This window comes from Barbus barbus, assembly GCF_936440315.1.
Source record: "Barbus barbus genome assembly, chromosome: 37".
NCBI classification, from domain to species: domain Eukaryota; kingdom Metazoa; phylum Chordata; class Actinopteri; order Cypriniformes; family Cyprinidae; genus Barbus; species Barbus barbus.
Genome location: NC_136715.1, coordinates 1,137,365 through 1,153,705, shown reverse-complemented (window position 1 = coordinate 1,153,705; position 16,341 = coordinate 1,137,365). Strand labels below are relative to the sequence as shown.

The 16,341-nt window shown below is 35.1% G+C and overlaps 2 protein-coding genes across 3 annotated transcripts in view; one reads left to right on the top strand and one right to left on the bottom strand.

The window, feature by feature from the left end:
* The window catches only part of ldb1b (LIM-domain binding 1b), a 39,973-nt gene extending 34,614 nt beyond the window's left edge, over positions 1-5,359 (bottom strand). The window contains exons 1-4 of one of the 2 annotated variants that reach the window (XM_079396836.1): positions 5,300-5,359; positions 4,447-4,487; positions 2,889-3,021; positions 1,740-2,070 (exon numbers count right to left, since the gene is read on the bottom strand). The gene's annotated coding sequence lies outside the window, so the exon portion shown is untranslated. Of the gene's footprint in view, positions 1-1,739; positions 2,071-2,888; positions 3,022-4,446; positions 4,605-5,299 lie in introns of those variants that run through there. The other variant, XM_079396839.1, reaches the window with a different exon arrangement.
* On the top strand, positions 4,686-15,980 carry LOC306857125 (uncharacterized protein). Its single transcript, XM_079396832.1, has 12 exons — positions 4,686-4,802; positions 5,999-6,256; positions 7,202-7,282; positions 7,788-8,808; positions 10,337-10,387; positions 10,818-10,913; positions 11,240-11,750; positions 12,792-12,995; positions 13,676-13,742; positions 13,812-13,933; positions 14,859-15,010; positions 15,294-15,980. Exons 1-12 carry the CDS (start codon positions 4,716-4,718, stop codon positions 15,389-15,391), a joined length of 2,748 nt encoding a protein of 915 aa, XP_079252958.1. The 5' UTR covers positions 4,686-4,715; the 3' UTR covers positions 15,392-15,980.
* The last annotated feature ends 361 nt before the right edge of the window (positions 15,981-16,341 follow it).

The following is a 16,341-nucleotide window of genomic DNA, read 5'->3' as shown; positions in this document are numbered from 1 at the left end:
AAGAATTTATACATGTTAATACATTTTTAAATAAAATATTCTAAAAATATTCAAATTGATTTTTAGTTTAAAAATATGCATTTTCCACTCAATGCATTTGCCAGTGGCAACAGCAGACTCAGCTCCTCCGTCTGTCTGTCAGTGCTGCTGGAGTTAGAGACAGAGGAACGGAGCCCATTACAGGAGAAACAGAGAGAGAGAGAGAGACAGCAGTGTCACCATGGCAATGTGGCAGATCACATGTGCAGGATCACACACACACACACACATAAACACGCGTGTTCGCCCTTGACAGACAACCAGCTAAATGACAGCTCAATGTAACCAGAGCCAGAACACAACCGTATGAGATCATTACGATCTGAGACCTGTTAATTAGAAACTCTGTGATTGGCTCTTGGTTTATCTGATTGAGGAGAGCACTGATATGATCATAACTGCCCCGTCGGGGGTATTTGGATTGTAATGTGCAGATTTCTCATGCGTCATCAGAACTGCAGGCTGCGTCAGAGATCTCAAGACGCAGTCACATTTTCTGCTGAAGAATAAGCTTCATATAAAACAAAAGTCAAGGGTACGACCTCTTTTAAGGTTTTTCACACAGCCGAGTTAAAGCTGCTCAAAATACAGTGTCAAGACGCAATGCTGCATAAAAGCCTGTTCTGACCTCTAGTGTTACAGCATACAGTTATAATTGCTGTGTAAACGCCGTCTCTAAGCAGCATTGAGAAATACATCTAAATGCCGCTTCAGAACTGAATTAGTAATTCTGTATTGTTTTCAAGTAAATTATCAAGTTATTTATATGAGAAGAAATGACCAAAATATAAAGACTATATAAAGACTTGAGACTTAAGGAAAATTATTTTGTCTTGTTCCGATAACATTTGTTTTCACTTGCTTTAAGCATAAACGTCTCTAAATGTGTAATTTCTTATTTTTTAATAGTTTATTAGACTTTTCTTTTTTTTTATATATATAATTTTTTTAAATTATTTATTATTTATTAGATATATTATCTGATATTGGATATCTAATGTTCATCTGCTCTATTTAGATTACCTGTGCCATATGTAATGCTCAGTTAAGCTTTAAAAACATTAATAATTTAATAAATGTAATCTTAAAATGAAAATCCATTTTTTTGTGATGGCTAAATTTATTTGTAGCATTTAAAATAATTGATTTTAGTTCTTAGTCTGCTTTTTTAGTTATTAATTATTATTATTAGTTTTTTTACAAAATAGCTATAACATGAAAATAATAACCATCTTATCTATATTCATCAGACTGAATATCAGTGCATCCCTCATGGCTTTGATGTCAGAGTCATGAAGATTTCTGAGTAATTTTTGCAGTTTAATTTCCCAGTAATATGTCTCAGTAAGATGATATCTAAACGATCCAAACATATAATGCAATGCTGATTGAGAGATAATAAACGCTCCTCAGATGAAGATCATTCCTCCGCTGAGGAACAGTGAAAGTAAAGCTTCTGGAAACAAACGCTCCTCTAAAGATCCTGATGATCAGATTTGAGACGCACTGATTTATCTAGAAAATGATTGATGGAGAATCAAGTAAAGCTGAGCTGCTTCAGTCCAGTAAGAGTTCATCTGGAGATATTACTGCAGTTATTCTGATGTATTCTGAGCGTCACATGCACAGCTTTTGTGTAAATTTGGCATTCAGTATCTAGAAATGTGTGTGTGTGTGTGTGTGTGTGTGGGGTGCTGTACCTCTACAGCTGTGATCTTTTTCGAAGCCGGTTGTCTCTCCGGTGTCGCTCTGTCAGGTTTCAGCGTTCAGTTTCTCTGCACACATGTTAATGTCCTCCTCTTCTGAGAGACGAACAGTGAGTATGAAGACAGAAAAAGCCTGTTTCCTTTTACATTTGTGTTCTCAGCTCTCTCTCTCTCTCTCTCAGGCTGATCTGGGATCAGATGATTGCACCACCACACATGACAGAGCAGCTTTTAGTGCTGTAGTAACTAGGCTGGCGTCCTGCTGCCAATGGCTGATGGGGTGTCAGGTTAAAGGTCAGGGGTCCTGTGTGTTGACTGATGCGCTCTGCGGACCAAAACACACACACACACACACACGGAAAAACATGAGGGGAGTAAATGATGCCAAAATTTAAATTTTTCAGTGAACTGTCACTTCAAGTAAGAATTATTTGTATTTATGTCCCTGCAGCACAAAAGCAGTCATGAGTAACACAGGTATATTTGTAGCAATAGACAACAATACATTGTATGGATCAAAATTATACATTTCTCTTTTATGACAAAAATCATTAGGATATTAAGATCATGTTCCATGAAGATATTTAGTACATTTCCTACTGTAAATATATAAAAACTTAATTTTTGATTAGTAATATACATTGCTAAGAACTTCATTTGAACAACTTTAAAGGATATTTTCTCAATATTTAGATTATTTTTGCTCCCTCAGATTCCAGATTTTCTAATAGTTGTATCTCAGACAAATATTGTCCAATCATAACAAACCATACATCAATGGAAAGATTAATTAGCTTTTCAGATTCAACTTTCAGATTATGTATAAATCTCATTTTAGAAAAATTGACCCTTTTGCCTGGTTTTGTGCTCCAGGGTCACATATTAGTTTATGAACTTAATTTCTACCCACTAACAAAAGAAATAAACATTAAACAACACACTAGTTGAAGGAAATTAAAAGTGTGTGTGTTTTCTCTCTTCTATGTTTCATTTGAGAGGTTTTCTGGGTTTCTTGCCAAATTCTGAGAGGACACTGATACTGGAAACGGGGGAAGAGGAGGGTGAAACGAGAGCGAGAAATGAAGGAACAGGAGGAAGCTCTGTGACCGTAGCACCTCGTCTGCTGGAGGTGAGCGGATCTACCTGTGTGTGTCCAGATAATGGCAATCTCTCGGGAGAAACGGCAGGGTCCGGATTGATCCGGAAGGTGACCCACTTTCACGGAGCTCCCTTCTGCTTCACAAAACACGCTGGCCTCGTTTCAAACCGCATGCGCCTCGGAGAGAGAGAAAGAGAGGAGGAATTACCACCAGAACATCTGAAAATAACGCTCTGCTGACTGTGGAAAACAGGACTTTTCTTGTTCTTTGAGAAGAGATTAATGTGACATACTATAACGCACTTTACTGAAATTAAATCAAGACACTACAGCAGAAAACAGTCTTTTTTCATGCACTGGTCAATTTTACAATTACAAATGAGACAAAATATCCAAAATACACATTTAAGTGTTTATTTTAATGCGCTTTATCTATTTGCATGGCCAATAGCCATACTATTTTGTCTAAAGAAATTAAAAAATAAAACCAAAATCAAATGTTTTAAAATCTACACATGAATTATAATAATGAAAAATATGAAAAATGCATATTCATTTTGAGATCAAGATGATATTTAACAGTGTTATTAATTTATTAGTGTTTATTTTGTTTTTTGATGAACTAAGTGAGCGTTAAATGTACAAATGGGAGAGATGAGCATTAGATATCTACGGAGGGCCAAATTACTCAAAATAAAATTATGAAAAATATGTTGAACAAATATAAATAAATCGTTAAATACATAATTAAATAATTAAGTGCATAAAAAAAATATTCATTCATTTATTAATTTTCTCCACATTTCATTTTCAGGGTTATGGTTGTCGGTTGTGCCATAACGCTAAAAATGAAATGTGGAGAAAATTAATAAATAAATTAACAAATTTATGCATTTATCTATGTATTATTTAATTATGCATTTAACGATTTATTTATATATCTCAACATTTATTTAATGATTTAATTTTGAGTAATTTGGCCCTCCATAGATATCCAGTATCCACTAAATAATTTAATATTGACTATTAGCAATAAATTAAGAAAGTCTCTTAAAATAGAGATTCTTGTGCTTAAAACCAGTTATTTTAGTAAAATTGACAATACTACTATTGTTGAATTAGATTTTATTTTTATATTTTCAGTTTTCATTTTAAATTTATATAAACGAAATAAAAAAAAATGTATATACATTTTATATGATGTATTATAATTTTATATTACATTTGATTAAGTTCTAGTGTTATATTTAGCCTAGTTTATTTAGTTGTAGTGATGTTCAACTCAAACTAAATGAAAATGAGAAATGTTGCTCTGGAAACGAGCTAAAAAGAAACAAGTTTAAGTTTATTTTTATTTCAATGTTTATCACAAGTAATAATGAAAATGTTTATGTTTTGAAGTCTTTATGGTATATTACTTCTCAGGTAAATGTAAGTTATCTTGATACTTCAGTAATATTGTAATATGAATCATGTTAAGAGTGATATTAGTGAAATGCAGAGTTGAAGAAATTAGTATTTTATTTTAAATAAATAATCCGTTATTTGGCTCCTAACTAATGAAATGAAAGCAATGAGACTAATAATAATAATCTGCCCTACCTGACAAAACCGTCCACCAGATGCCACTCTATTCCGTCATCCTAATTACAGAAAACAAATAAAATATGAGCAATAATAGTAATAATAGAATACTGTAAAACACATCTGAGATAAAGCGAGTAGGCGGCTGTTGTAAGTTGTTGCCTGGCAACTGCAACGACGTTTTTTTTTAAACGTATTTGAGGCGAGCTGTCATTTTCCCGGGAACCTCCGCATCACGTGACTCACCCGGCGCCTCGTGCACAGGCAGCCCTGCTCTCCGAATCAAAATGGCGGCGCCGCATGGCGTAAAACCGACGGATTTAAAGTGCGATTTGACGGATCATACCGCAGCACAGGCGCAGCAGGACTCTCAGGTCTTGTATATGTTTCTGTTGTTTATCTGCAGGTGTTTAGATAAAGTCGCTGTGGCGATGAAAGACGCTGGAGATGTGAACACGTGGACGCCAGCGCGACTCGAGGCGGATGTGAAGTTATGCACGCGTTATAAATCTGCAGAAATGCGCTTATAACAGCTCTTTAACGGCTCAAAGGTGGTTTAGTGTGTCGGTCGATGCCGTTTAAGTGTTCGATTGAGAATCTTGAACACCAGTTTTAGGTTTTAAACTGTTTAAATGATCGGGCACCGGTATATGAATATGGCGTAGAAATATAATTGTGCATCAAAAATAAAATATAGTTTAAGTTGATAATAATGAGTAATATCGCTGCATTGACAGCTTCTGTATTCAATCAATATGAAACGCCATTAAATGAATGAATGAATGAAGGAGTCTTTAACACGACCTTTTCCGCTCGTGTTCATAATTAAATGCATGAATAAATGAATCAGTAATTATAAGCTTATCTTAACTGTCTGATAACTCTCAGCTGTCAGCGGGACTGTGCAGCTCATATGACGCTGACGTGTCTCACGCACGCACGCGCACGCACGCCTGGCGGAATCACACTGAATTCAGATCAAGATTCAATCCGAATCAATCAACAATCCTCCTCTTGCTCGTCTTCACAGTTAATACATCAGAAAATCAAGTTTTGCAGAGTTAGTTCTTTAGTCCATGCTTGTACACTTTGTATTATTAAAATGCAGAGTACAATAAATATTAGATTTTGTTTTAATCCAAATGTTGTTTACAATCTAGTGTACCGAAAGTGTACTAAATTTCTGATGGACAGTTTTAAAATTCAGACTTTGTTGTCTTGTAATTATTATTGAAACTTAACAATTAACTAATAAAATATATATAGTTAATGTTATATTAATTTGTTACTTCTGTAAAATTAGAAATAGTGGTGGATTATATCACGTACAGCTTTACTGTAGTAACTACGGTATTTTTACTGTAGTTACCATGATAAAGTTTTCTAAGGGCAGTACGATGGTGTTTTGAAGGGCAAACATAATTTAAATGTTAAAATAATTTGTATTATTTTACCAATTTTTGTATTATTTTTTTCTTTATCATAATGACTTTACTGGAATATTAAGGCCAGAGTTTATCCTCCTGGATCTGAATCTGACATTGTTTTGTGTGATTTGTTTTATCCATAGGTTGAATTTGGGAAACACGATGTTCCCGTCTTTGAGCTGGACGTCGGAAGGATCTCCGATGCTTTCCACGGAAGCCTGGATCCGTCCATTTTATCCATGTTTCAGGAGAAGACGTCGACGGACAGCGTGGAGAGCGAGGCGTCGCTGCTGTCCGCTCTGACCGAGATGTTGGACAGTGTAGACGTCGAGACGCTGTCTCCATTCGACACGCTGCCAGACACGGAGATGTTCTTGGCTCAGAAGGGTTCGGATCACATGGTTAGATGGACACTTTATCATTGTTTAGTGTTTCAATATATGTGACCCTTGCTGGCAAAATGAGTAGTAATGTTCACGGTAGGGATGGGTGATATCATATCGTTTGCGATATACCGGTAAAAATTCTCCCTACGATAAGAATTAGTCTTCCCACGATAATAACGATAAAGTCTAGTTGTTACCATATTTCTGTGTGCGGAGCGACATCGCGGAAGGCGGACGTGAATTTGAGGAGTTTATCGCTAAACGAGGAGCAATGTGTGTTTCTGCGCAAGAGCGCCCTCTGGCTTCCAGGATGAATTAAACAGTTATTACATGTGTACTCAGTAATGCTCACAACACCCTATTATGGGTGAAAATAGGAAAAATAATACTTTTCTCTAAAGAAACAGGACTCCTTGAATTATCAACATCGATATCGTTATCGCAATAAATACCAGAAATATCGTGATATATTTTAAGCCCATATCGCCCATCCCTACACGGGTTAATTTTGAGCTACGGGCAAAAAAATACTAGAAATGTGGATTTTGGTCAAAAATGAGTTCATTAAGTCCTCATCTAGCGATCCAAATAGTAATTAAACCTCTAAAAGTATCTTTATTTGTACGTTTTCTGAGAGGAGAACCTTTTCTCTGTATTTGTTTATTTTTTGCATCGGCTCTTATAACAACAAATTAAAAATAGCTATATTGTGATTATTAATCTAGTAATGATTATTAAGATAAGAAGTGGGGGGGAAATGATTTTGCTTTGGAACCGTCAGAAAACTTTAAATCAGTTTTTCTCTGAATTCCTCATTTTGAAGGTCTTTTAATGGAGCATGTAAAAATAAAAAGAACTCATTTTTTAAAATGTGCTCATCGTGACTGATTTTGCCAGCACAGGTCACATATGTAAAACATGTTAAGGTATTTACTTTTGTCAAACGTGTTTCTATCACAGCTCAGGAATCTGCTTCATTTGAGTCCGTCGTCACCGGATCGGCACAAAAGCTCTCAGTCACCGGCTGCAAAGTCAGGACGAGTAAGTTTTAGGGTCGGGTACCCTTCACATTTGACCTTTTTTCAGTACTTTACTCTCTGTATAATAACAAAAACATTTATTTCAGTGAAAAAAATAAGTTCAGAATTCTCAATTTCAACATTTTAAACAATAGGGCCCTACAATCTTTTGCTTTCTTTCTTTTTTCCAGAAATTCTTGGTTTAATTTTTCTGATAATCAAATGAAGGCATAAAAAATGTATTTATTTTTAGGTAAACCTTTTATTTTTTGGAAAACAAACAAAGGTTTACTGTCAAAAGTAATACATGGAAGAAAAGTGTGTGAATATTCCTAAATATTGTTCACAAATCTGTCTAAATCTGTGTTAGTGAGCACTTCTCCTTTGCCGGGATAATCCATCCACCTCACAGGTGTGGCATATCAAGATGCTGATTAGACAGCATGATTATTGAAAAAAAGCACTGTATATCGCTCAAGCTCTAGTTGTGTCTCAGTGTTTTGTGTTTTATTTTTCCTCTCCATCAGGAGGTCATGATGTCAGACAGACAGTTGAGACCCCGTCGTCATTTAGAGATGCAGAGCGAGATTTCACGGCGAGGCAACGGTGAGAAGAAAAGCCGATCTGTGAGAACCTTCCGGATCGAGTCCGACCCGATATTATTCCCACAGGACAGCCGTGAATTACTGGCAGATTTAGTGAGACACATGCATCCGTACTGCATCAGGACACACCTGGAGAAGGAGACACGTGTGTCTGTGGAGGAGGAAGAGGAAGAGGAGGTGTTTGTTGACGTAGAAGCTTACGAGGAACAGGACGAGAACATTCTGGACCAATCAGGAAAAGACTTGAATCCGAAAGCAGAACCAAATGCACAGAATACATACCAGAAAGAAAACGCCACATATTCAGACCAAAACGTTAAGACGACACCTAAACGCAGCGCTTTAGTCCAAACCAGCGATGCAGGGCGGGTGAAGAAAACAGTGACTTTTGCATTAAATTTAATCTCCGTTCACGAGATTCCACCTGATGATGAAGAGATTCCTCAATCCACATCCTCTAAAAATGACATCACTTCCCCTGAGAAGCCCAAAGCGCTCAGTCTAGACCAGTACCGTCTCCTCAGACAGAAGAAGAGACCTCTGGAGGAGAAGCGGATGGACTTTCGGACCAAATGGCCTTCGCTTCCCGACCTTCCCAAGGAGCTTCCGCCAATCCTGCTGGATTTGTTCGCACCAAAGCTGAATCCAAACATAGCTTCTGTTAAAGTGAAAACATCTCCATCCCAAATCTCTCGGAAAGATGCTAGAAAGGCTGTAGATCTTTGCATTGACCCTCCAAACCCGGTTTTAGTGCCCTTGAAACACACGGGACACACAAACTCGGCCTCAGAACCGCTCGGCTCAGACTCGGATGCTTGTGTTTCTTGTGAAGAGGTTCGACTCTCGGAGGTCAAACCTGAAGCTTCAGAAAGGAGACGGCCGTCTGTACTGATGCCCGCGACTATCACAGAACAGCAGAACCAGACGACGTGTGGAGAAATCGGTGAGCTGACCATTTGTCTCTTTGATAAAGATGTACTCGAGTTTAAAGACAATAATGACTTTGCTCTTCAATTAAAATGCTTTCAAGGCAAGGTAGTCTTCGTAAACTAAACCCATACAAAAACATTTTGTTACTTGAAACAAAATAAACATTAACTGAAATACAATAACATTAAAAAGTACTTCTTTTATTTCAGCTAGTTGCCAAAGCAATTTTAGTTAATCAAGTTTAACTAGTTTTTCATTTAGTTTAACTTGATGTACTAAAATAACTTAAATAAAAATGAGTAATAACTAAACAGAAAATTAAAAATAACAGAATCTAATAAAAATGACAAAGAACACTCAGCAAAATTAAAATAATGCAAAATCTAAAAATATTCATTTAAAATATTTATAAAACATATAATAGAAACTAAATAAAATAATCTACTTGATGTACTAAAATAACTAAAAATAAAACAGAAATAAAAAAAACTTAAATAGATTTTTAAAATAACAAAGTAATAAAATGAAAAAAATTACTAAAATGTTAAAATTAAAATAAAAATGGAAAATATAAAAACAAATTTAATTAAAATATTAATAAAAACTATAATAGAAACTAAATAGACTAAAAAAACTAATTAAATATATATTTCTTAAAAGGTTTAGCTAAAATTAAAAAGAAAGCAAATATAAAAACTAAGTTTTTACAATCATTTTAATTAATAAATTAACATTTATTAGAAAAGAAAAAAATATATAGCTAATATATAAATAACTTCTAATTTAAGTGAACTTAAAACAATCTTCACATAAACCCATTATAATAAATGTCATATTTATCTACCTGTGTCCCTCAGCAGAAATATACAGACATTGAATAAAGTTATCAAACACTAAATACAGATGAGTCCTTCAAACTATAGAAGTTATGGATTTCCTCTTTTGTTCTTGATGAACAGATATCACAGCAGCTGGTTATGAGGTTGTATTGGCTGCTGTTTCTTTAAGAGCTGCCGCTGCTGAACATGAAGCTGATCTGAACTCAACCTTTTCTGACACATTTCAGTCTCTTCTAGTGAGCGGACGAGTTGAATCGAGTGTGTTAGATGAGAGAGACAGTGCTAGGATGCTCCAGGACAACCATTTCAGAGACATGTTCTTAATGTAACTCATATATAATATATTACATGCATGCACAGTTTTTAATCGCAGCTTTAATCGCCTTTTTGGTAACTTCATGACTTAACTGATCACGACAAAATTAATCGCCTGCATTAATGTGCTAATTTTGACAGCACTAATATATATATATATATATATATATATATATATATATATATATATATAGCTTTTAACTAAATAAAAGCTACAACAAAAATGTAAAAAAAAAAAACTCACAAAAATAAGATCACTAAAACTTTTAAATTAAAAATGAAAATGGAAAAATATTTAAAAAAGGAATTCAGATTAATTTGCTAAAAACTACAGTAGTATATTGGTGATATAAACAGTTTGACAGTGTTTGATGTTGTGTTTTGCAGGAATTGAAGCCGCTGATCTGACCAGCCTTTTGGAGCAGTTTGAGACTCGAGGTATGTTCGTTTCTGATCGCATGTACTATCAGTTCAGATAAGAACCATGCGCTTTATCAGCTCTAAATCATTTTCAGTCCATAAAGGCTCATCTTGCCTTGTGCTTTCAGATTGAATTGATTGTCCTGTCTCCGTGTTTGTCTCCTCAGGACAGAAGACGATATTGTCACAGATTTAATGCAGACAGACGAACACAGTCCCAGTGTTATTAAAGCAGAATCATTACAGTCATTAAGAACTACAGTTCGTTAATGACTTAATGGCTATGGGAAATCAGCTCATAAATGGGGAATGATGTTTGTATGTTCGTAGGAGTTTAAATGTCTAGAAACACAACTGGACGTCATAGGAAATGTATTTGTATTCATACCTGTAGCTGCTACCGGTCAGCGTGGGTTCATCAATCAATCATATTGTGTTGGTTTTTCAGCTTCTGAAGGGCAGATGCTTCCAGAAGTTTCTCAGGACGAGCATCAGGATCGATGTTCACAACACAGTCGTCTGACGGACCTCAGCAGCACTGCAGGTGAGAGATCATCTCAGAGCCCGGACCCTGCTAAACACTAGGGGTCGGGGAAAAAATGGATCGCGATTCAGTCTTTTAGCGAGTGATATCTGAAGTATAAGGGTTTATTTTACAGTTATTTTTAAATCCATTTTAAAATGATTTCAAATTTCTTAAATTTAAATTATTAAATTGATATCGGCCACCCTGCTTGCCAAGATATCGACATCGGCTGTCAAAAAAACTATATCGGTCGAGCATTACTAATTAGCATAATGCAACTTTTCAAGCTGGCTTTAGTCTGACTGTGTCATTGAATATTTTCATGATTGTTTCCTTTTCTCCAGGATTAACTCCACCCGCCACACCTCCACATCAGATCTGGAGGCCCCTGGCGTCGGTTAAAGGAACAAAACATGAATCCATCAAGCCATCTCCCTGCAAAACTATTCAGATTATCGAACCTCGGCCAATGCCACGCAGCAAAACTCATTCAAAACCCTCACTTCCCACCTTCACTCCTGCGTTGAATCCCACTCACGCGTTCCTGGACCACGACTACTGCGGGATTCAGGGCAGCAGGACAAACACAAACTCACGCTGCAATTATAGGACGCTGTCTGCTTCGGTGCTGCTGTCTCCTGACAGCTCCCCCTGCAGGATGGAGGCGGAGTCTCTGAGGGGGCGGGGCTTGCACTTCTCCTCCCGCTCTCTGAGACCATTGGACCGCGGAAGGGTGAAGAGGCGGGGTTATGATGGCGGATACCGGCGCTCCAGCTCGAGGTCTTGCTCCTCGTGTTCTTCATCGTCTTCATCATCATCTTCTCGTTCCAGGTCTCGTTCACCACCCAGAAAAAGGTAAATGGACGCTGTTGCCACTAGAATACAGTAAAAATATGGTTAAAATAATCATGATTTTTAGTATATAATATGAAAATATTAATTTAGTATATAGTGAAACAAAATTTATTTAATAATTAATTTATATGCATCCATATAATAATGAGCAGCATTATTTTCTTGCAAAAAAAATAAATAAATATATAAATTATGTAATAAATAATTTTAATTATATTAAAGAAATTATTTGAAATTATTTGTTAGAAATGTATCTAGATAATTAAAATGATATAATAAACAATAATAATTAAAAATATATATATTGTTAAGAATTTTTATTAATTATTTGAGTAATGGTGCAATCAAATAATTTAATCAAAGATTATGTATATTCATCCTTGTAACAAGGAACAGGATTTGTGTGTGTGTGTGTGTGTTTAAGTAATATATATACACATACAATTTAAAAATAATAATAAAATAAATTATTATAAAATATTAAACTTATTGATTTTTAGTAATTAATAATTGCGTCAGTTAACTTATTTATATGAATCCATGCAACAATAAACGTGTAATAAGATCATTTAAAAAATTACATATTTAAAAATATATATACTTTTATTCATAACTATACACTTATTATATTACTTTAAAATTTTTAAAATATAATAATTTAAATGATTAAATAAAAAATGTTCTGTGAACTTCTGAATAATGATTCAATCAGTCATCAGTTCTATTACTTCTGTGATGCATATGTGGAGTCTCTGCACAAGAGCGCCCTCCGGCTTCCAGGATGAATTAAACAGTCAATACATAACGTGTGTACTCAGTAATGCTCACAACACCCTATTTTGGGAAAGATAGATAGGAAAGATAATACTTTTCTCTAAAGAAACAGGATTTTAAAAGAAAAAAAAATGGTCTCTTAGTGGATGAATAAGATTCCCTGAATTATCGTCATTGATATTGTTATCGCAATAAATACTAGAAATTATCATGATATATTTTTAAGCCCATTTCACCCATTCCTATTGTTTATGTCTGTGATTTTAGGTACAGGCATTCTGGAAGCAGTTCCTCCTCGCGCTCCAGTTCACGGTCGTCTTCTCGTTCTCCTCCTCGTAAGCGTGGACGCCGCTGCTCCAGATCACGATCCCGATCGCAAACCAGATCACGATCCAGATCATTGCGCCGCTCTCGTTCGGGTTCACGCTCGCCTGAGCCGGACTGGAGAGAGTCTCACTGCAGATGGACGAGGTCAGTAGCTATGTTTCCATCCACCTACTTTTATGTGCATTTTGGAATAGTGCATAAAGAAAAAAGCTGGATGGACCCTGGACCACAAAACCAGTCATAAGGGTAAATTTTTCAAATAAATAATCTTTCCATTGATGTATGGTTTGTTATGATCGGACAATATTTGTCTGAGATATAACTATTAGAAAATCTGGAATCTGAGGGAGCAAAAAAATCTAAATATTGAGAAAATCTCCTTTAAAGTTGTTCAAATGAAGTTCTTAGCAATGCATATTACTAATCAAAAATGAAGTTTTGATATATTTATGGTAGGAGATTTACAAAATATCTTCATGGAACATGATCTTAATATCCTAATGATTTTTGTCATAAAAGTAAAATGTATAATTTTGATCCATACAATGTATTGTTGTCTATTGCTACAAATATACCTGCGTTACTCATGACTGCGTCTGTGCTCCAGGGTCACATATATGAAAATTATAATATTCAGTGGCTTCTTCTAGTTTTCTTAGTGATATTTAGAGCCAGTTTATCAGGAAGTGATGATTTTGTTCTCTTTCACTCGTTAGATTTGTGCACAAGTTAAATGTGCATCTGTGGATGGAAACGTAGCTAGTGTGACCGTGTGATTCTTCTGGTGTTGACTGCAAGTCTAAATCAGTCTTTATTATTCTCAGCCGCAGACAGAAGGAGCTGAAGCGCCGACATGAAGAGGCTCGTAAACTCCACCAGCAGAAAGCCATCGTAGGTGTACGAATGATTGTTTGTGTGTGTGTGTGTGTGTGTGTGCCTGATGATGGGTTTGATCCTCAGGAGGAGCGGAGGGTGGTGTATGTGGGAGGAATCCGTGGAAGCATGTCACCGTCGGACCTCACAGATCGATTCTCACTGTTTGGGAAGGTGGAGGATTGCACGGTCCATCTCAGGAGTCACGGGTGAGATTTACAAACACAAACCAGCAAATCAAAGCAGTATCATTATACAGTCAAATCACAATATTAATATTTCTCATTTTTATTCATTTATTAGTAGTTTGAGTAATTTTTATGTTTTTATTTAGTAGTAGTAATAATAATAATTGCTGGTTTAATGTTTTAAAATTAATAAATTAAGATATATTAATGTTAATATTGAAATTTAACTGTTGTAGTGTAAAATAGAATTAGTATTTTTATTTTACAGTGAAATACTACAATATTAATATTTTTATATTGTTTTCATTTAGTAACTTGTTTTTCAGTATCATAATAGTAGTAATAAAATATTTTCTTATACCTTTTTTACACAGTGAAATATTACAATAGATTATTTTTCTACTAAAAATAAAAATAATAAAGGAGATGGATTTTGATAAATATATGCACTATTTTACATATTAATTATATTTTTATTTAACATGTTAGTGGTGTCTTCGTTATTTAATGCATGTTTGAGTAAATCTGTCATGAAATGTTTATATTTTAACAATGAATTGGAGTAGAAAAATAATTAGATCATTAAAGAGCCTCATGTGCAATTTATTATATACAACAGTTATTATTTGAGTGCTGATTATTAAATACATTTGATTAACTTTAGTTTCAGTTTTCAGCTAATTTAATTAATTTTGCTGTAGGGATGTAACGATATGAACATTTCTTATCACGATTATCATGACCTAAATTATCACGGTATTGTTACAATGTGCTTATACGGTTATAATGATAATTAAAATATGAAACGGTGTTTTATCATGATTTATTTATGTCGTTGCATCCCTTATTTAGTGCATTACTCTCAGAAAACAAGTGTTTGAGCTCCGCTTCGGCTTCTGTTATCCCAGCTGATGTGTTTCTCTGTGTTTCTATTCTCTCCTTGTAGAGATAACTACGGCTTCATCACGTATCACAGCACAGACGACGCTTACGCTGCCATCGAGAACGGCAGTAAACTGAGGCGCCCAGACGAGCTGCCCTTTGACCTTTGCTTTGGCGGCAGACGACAGTTTTGTAAATCCAACTATGCAGATTTAGGTTGGTCTCCTGAACAATTTCTCATTTCATATTACTTTACTTATTCTGTGCTGCTGGTCTTTTTAGCTGATATGAGGAGAAATGTATTTTTGCATTGACTTAGAGCTGCAAGATTAATTGAAATAAAACCCATTATGACCATTTTTAATCAGAAAAATCTGAATTTTTCCCCCTAATCGAGCAGAACTGTTAGTGTGTGTGAGCTTCTGATGCTTTCTCAGTGTAATGCATTACTAAAATCAGGATGTTTCGGTTTTGCCTTATTTCTTGTTCCGTCATTTAGATTCGAACCGGGATGTGGATCCAGCTTCCAGGAGCCGATGCGAGTCGTTCGACTTCGACGCGCTGCTGAAACAGGCTCAGAGAGGACTGACGAGTTAGCAGCACAGAAGATGAAGAGAGACTCAACATTACCTCAGAGCACTGAGTGACCAGCTTTAATGACCAGTACAGTTGTTGACATTGGCCACAGACGATTAAAGCTGGTTCACACTGGTTTAAAGGAACATTCTGGGTTAAGCACGAGTAAAGCTCTATCAACAGCATCTGTAAGCTGCTGGAAATAATCGAGATATAAATGCTCTTATCATTTGCCCTGCAGATGGTGTCCAAAGAGCTGCGCTTGAGCTTGACCTGGAAAAGCTGATATTTTTCATCAGGGTTATTTGCACTTCACTAAACTGACTTTGCTTTCAGCTCTTTCTACTTGACAGTTAAAACCTCTGAAGAAGTACTTGTGCTCATTAAATGTTGTACATAAGAATGGAACGGCATTAAAGGATGAAATCATCATTATGAAAGGACATTTAACGCAATTGAATGGTTAATGGTTTGTCTTTTATAGTATATACATATATATATAGGCTGAGTTTTTTTGAAGTGATACCAAAAACATGTTTTTCAGTTGGAATGACGACTCTTTACCTGAATAAAGAGGTTTATTACGTCTCTTCTTTTACTCTAAACTCAGAACTCTGTCAAATTAATGCTTTCAAGTAATTGATTTCAGTTATCTGCTAATCATTTTGGTTTCTGATTATATTATATATATAATGAGATTTATATAACTAGATTGATCAATTTAATGATCTGGTTGGGTAATTGCACAAGTTTAGTAAAGCACATGGCAGCCTCAAAATACTAAAAGTGTAATAATTATAAAATGTCATTTGTGATTTAAAAAAAAAAACCTTGATAAAATAAAACTAGAAAAATATTTGAAAATAAAATAAAAATAAAACAACAATAGAAGTCACCCTATAATATTTTTAAATTATTATTTTATTATTTTTCATACTGGGATCTATTCAGATGTGTATATTAAAATAGAA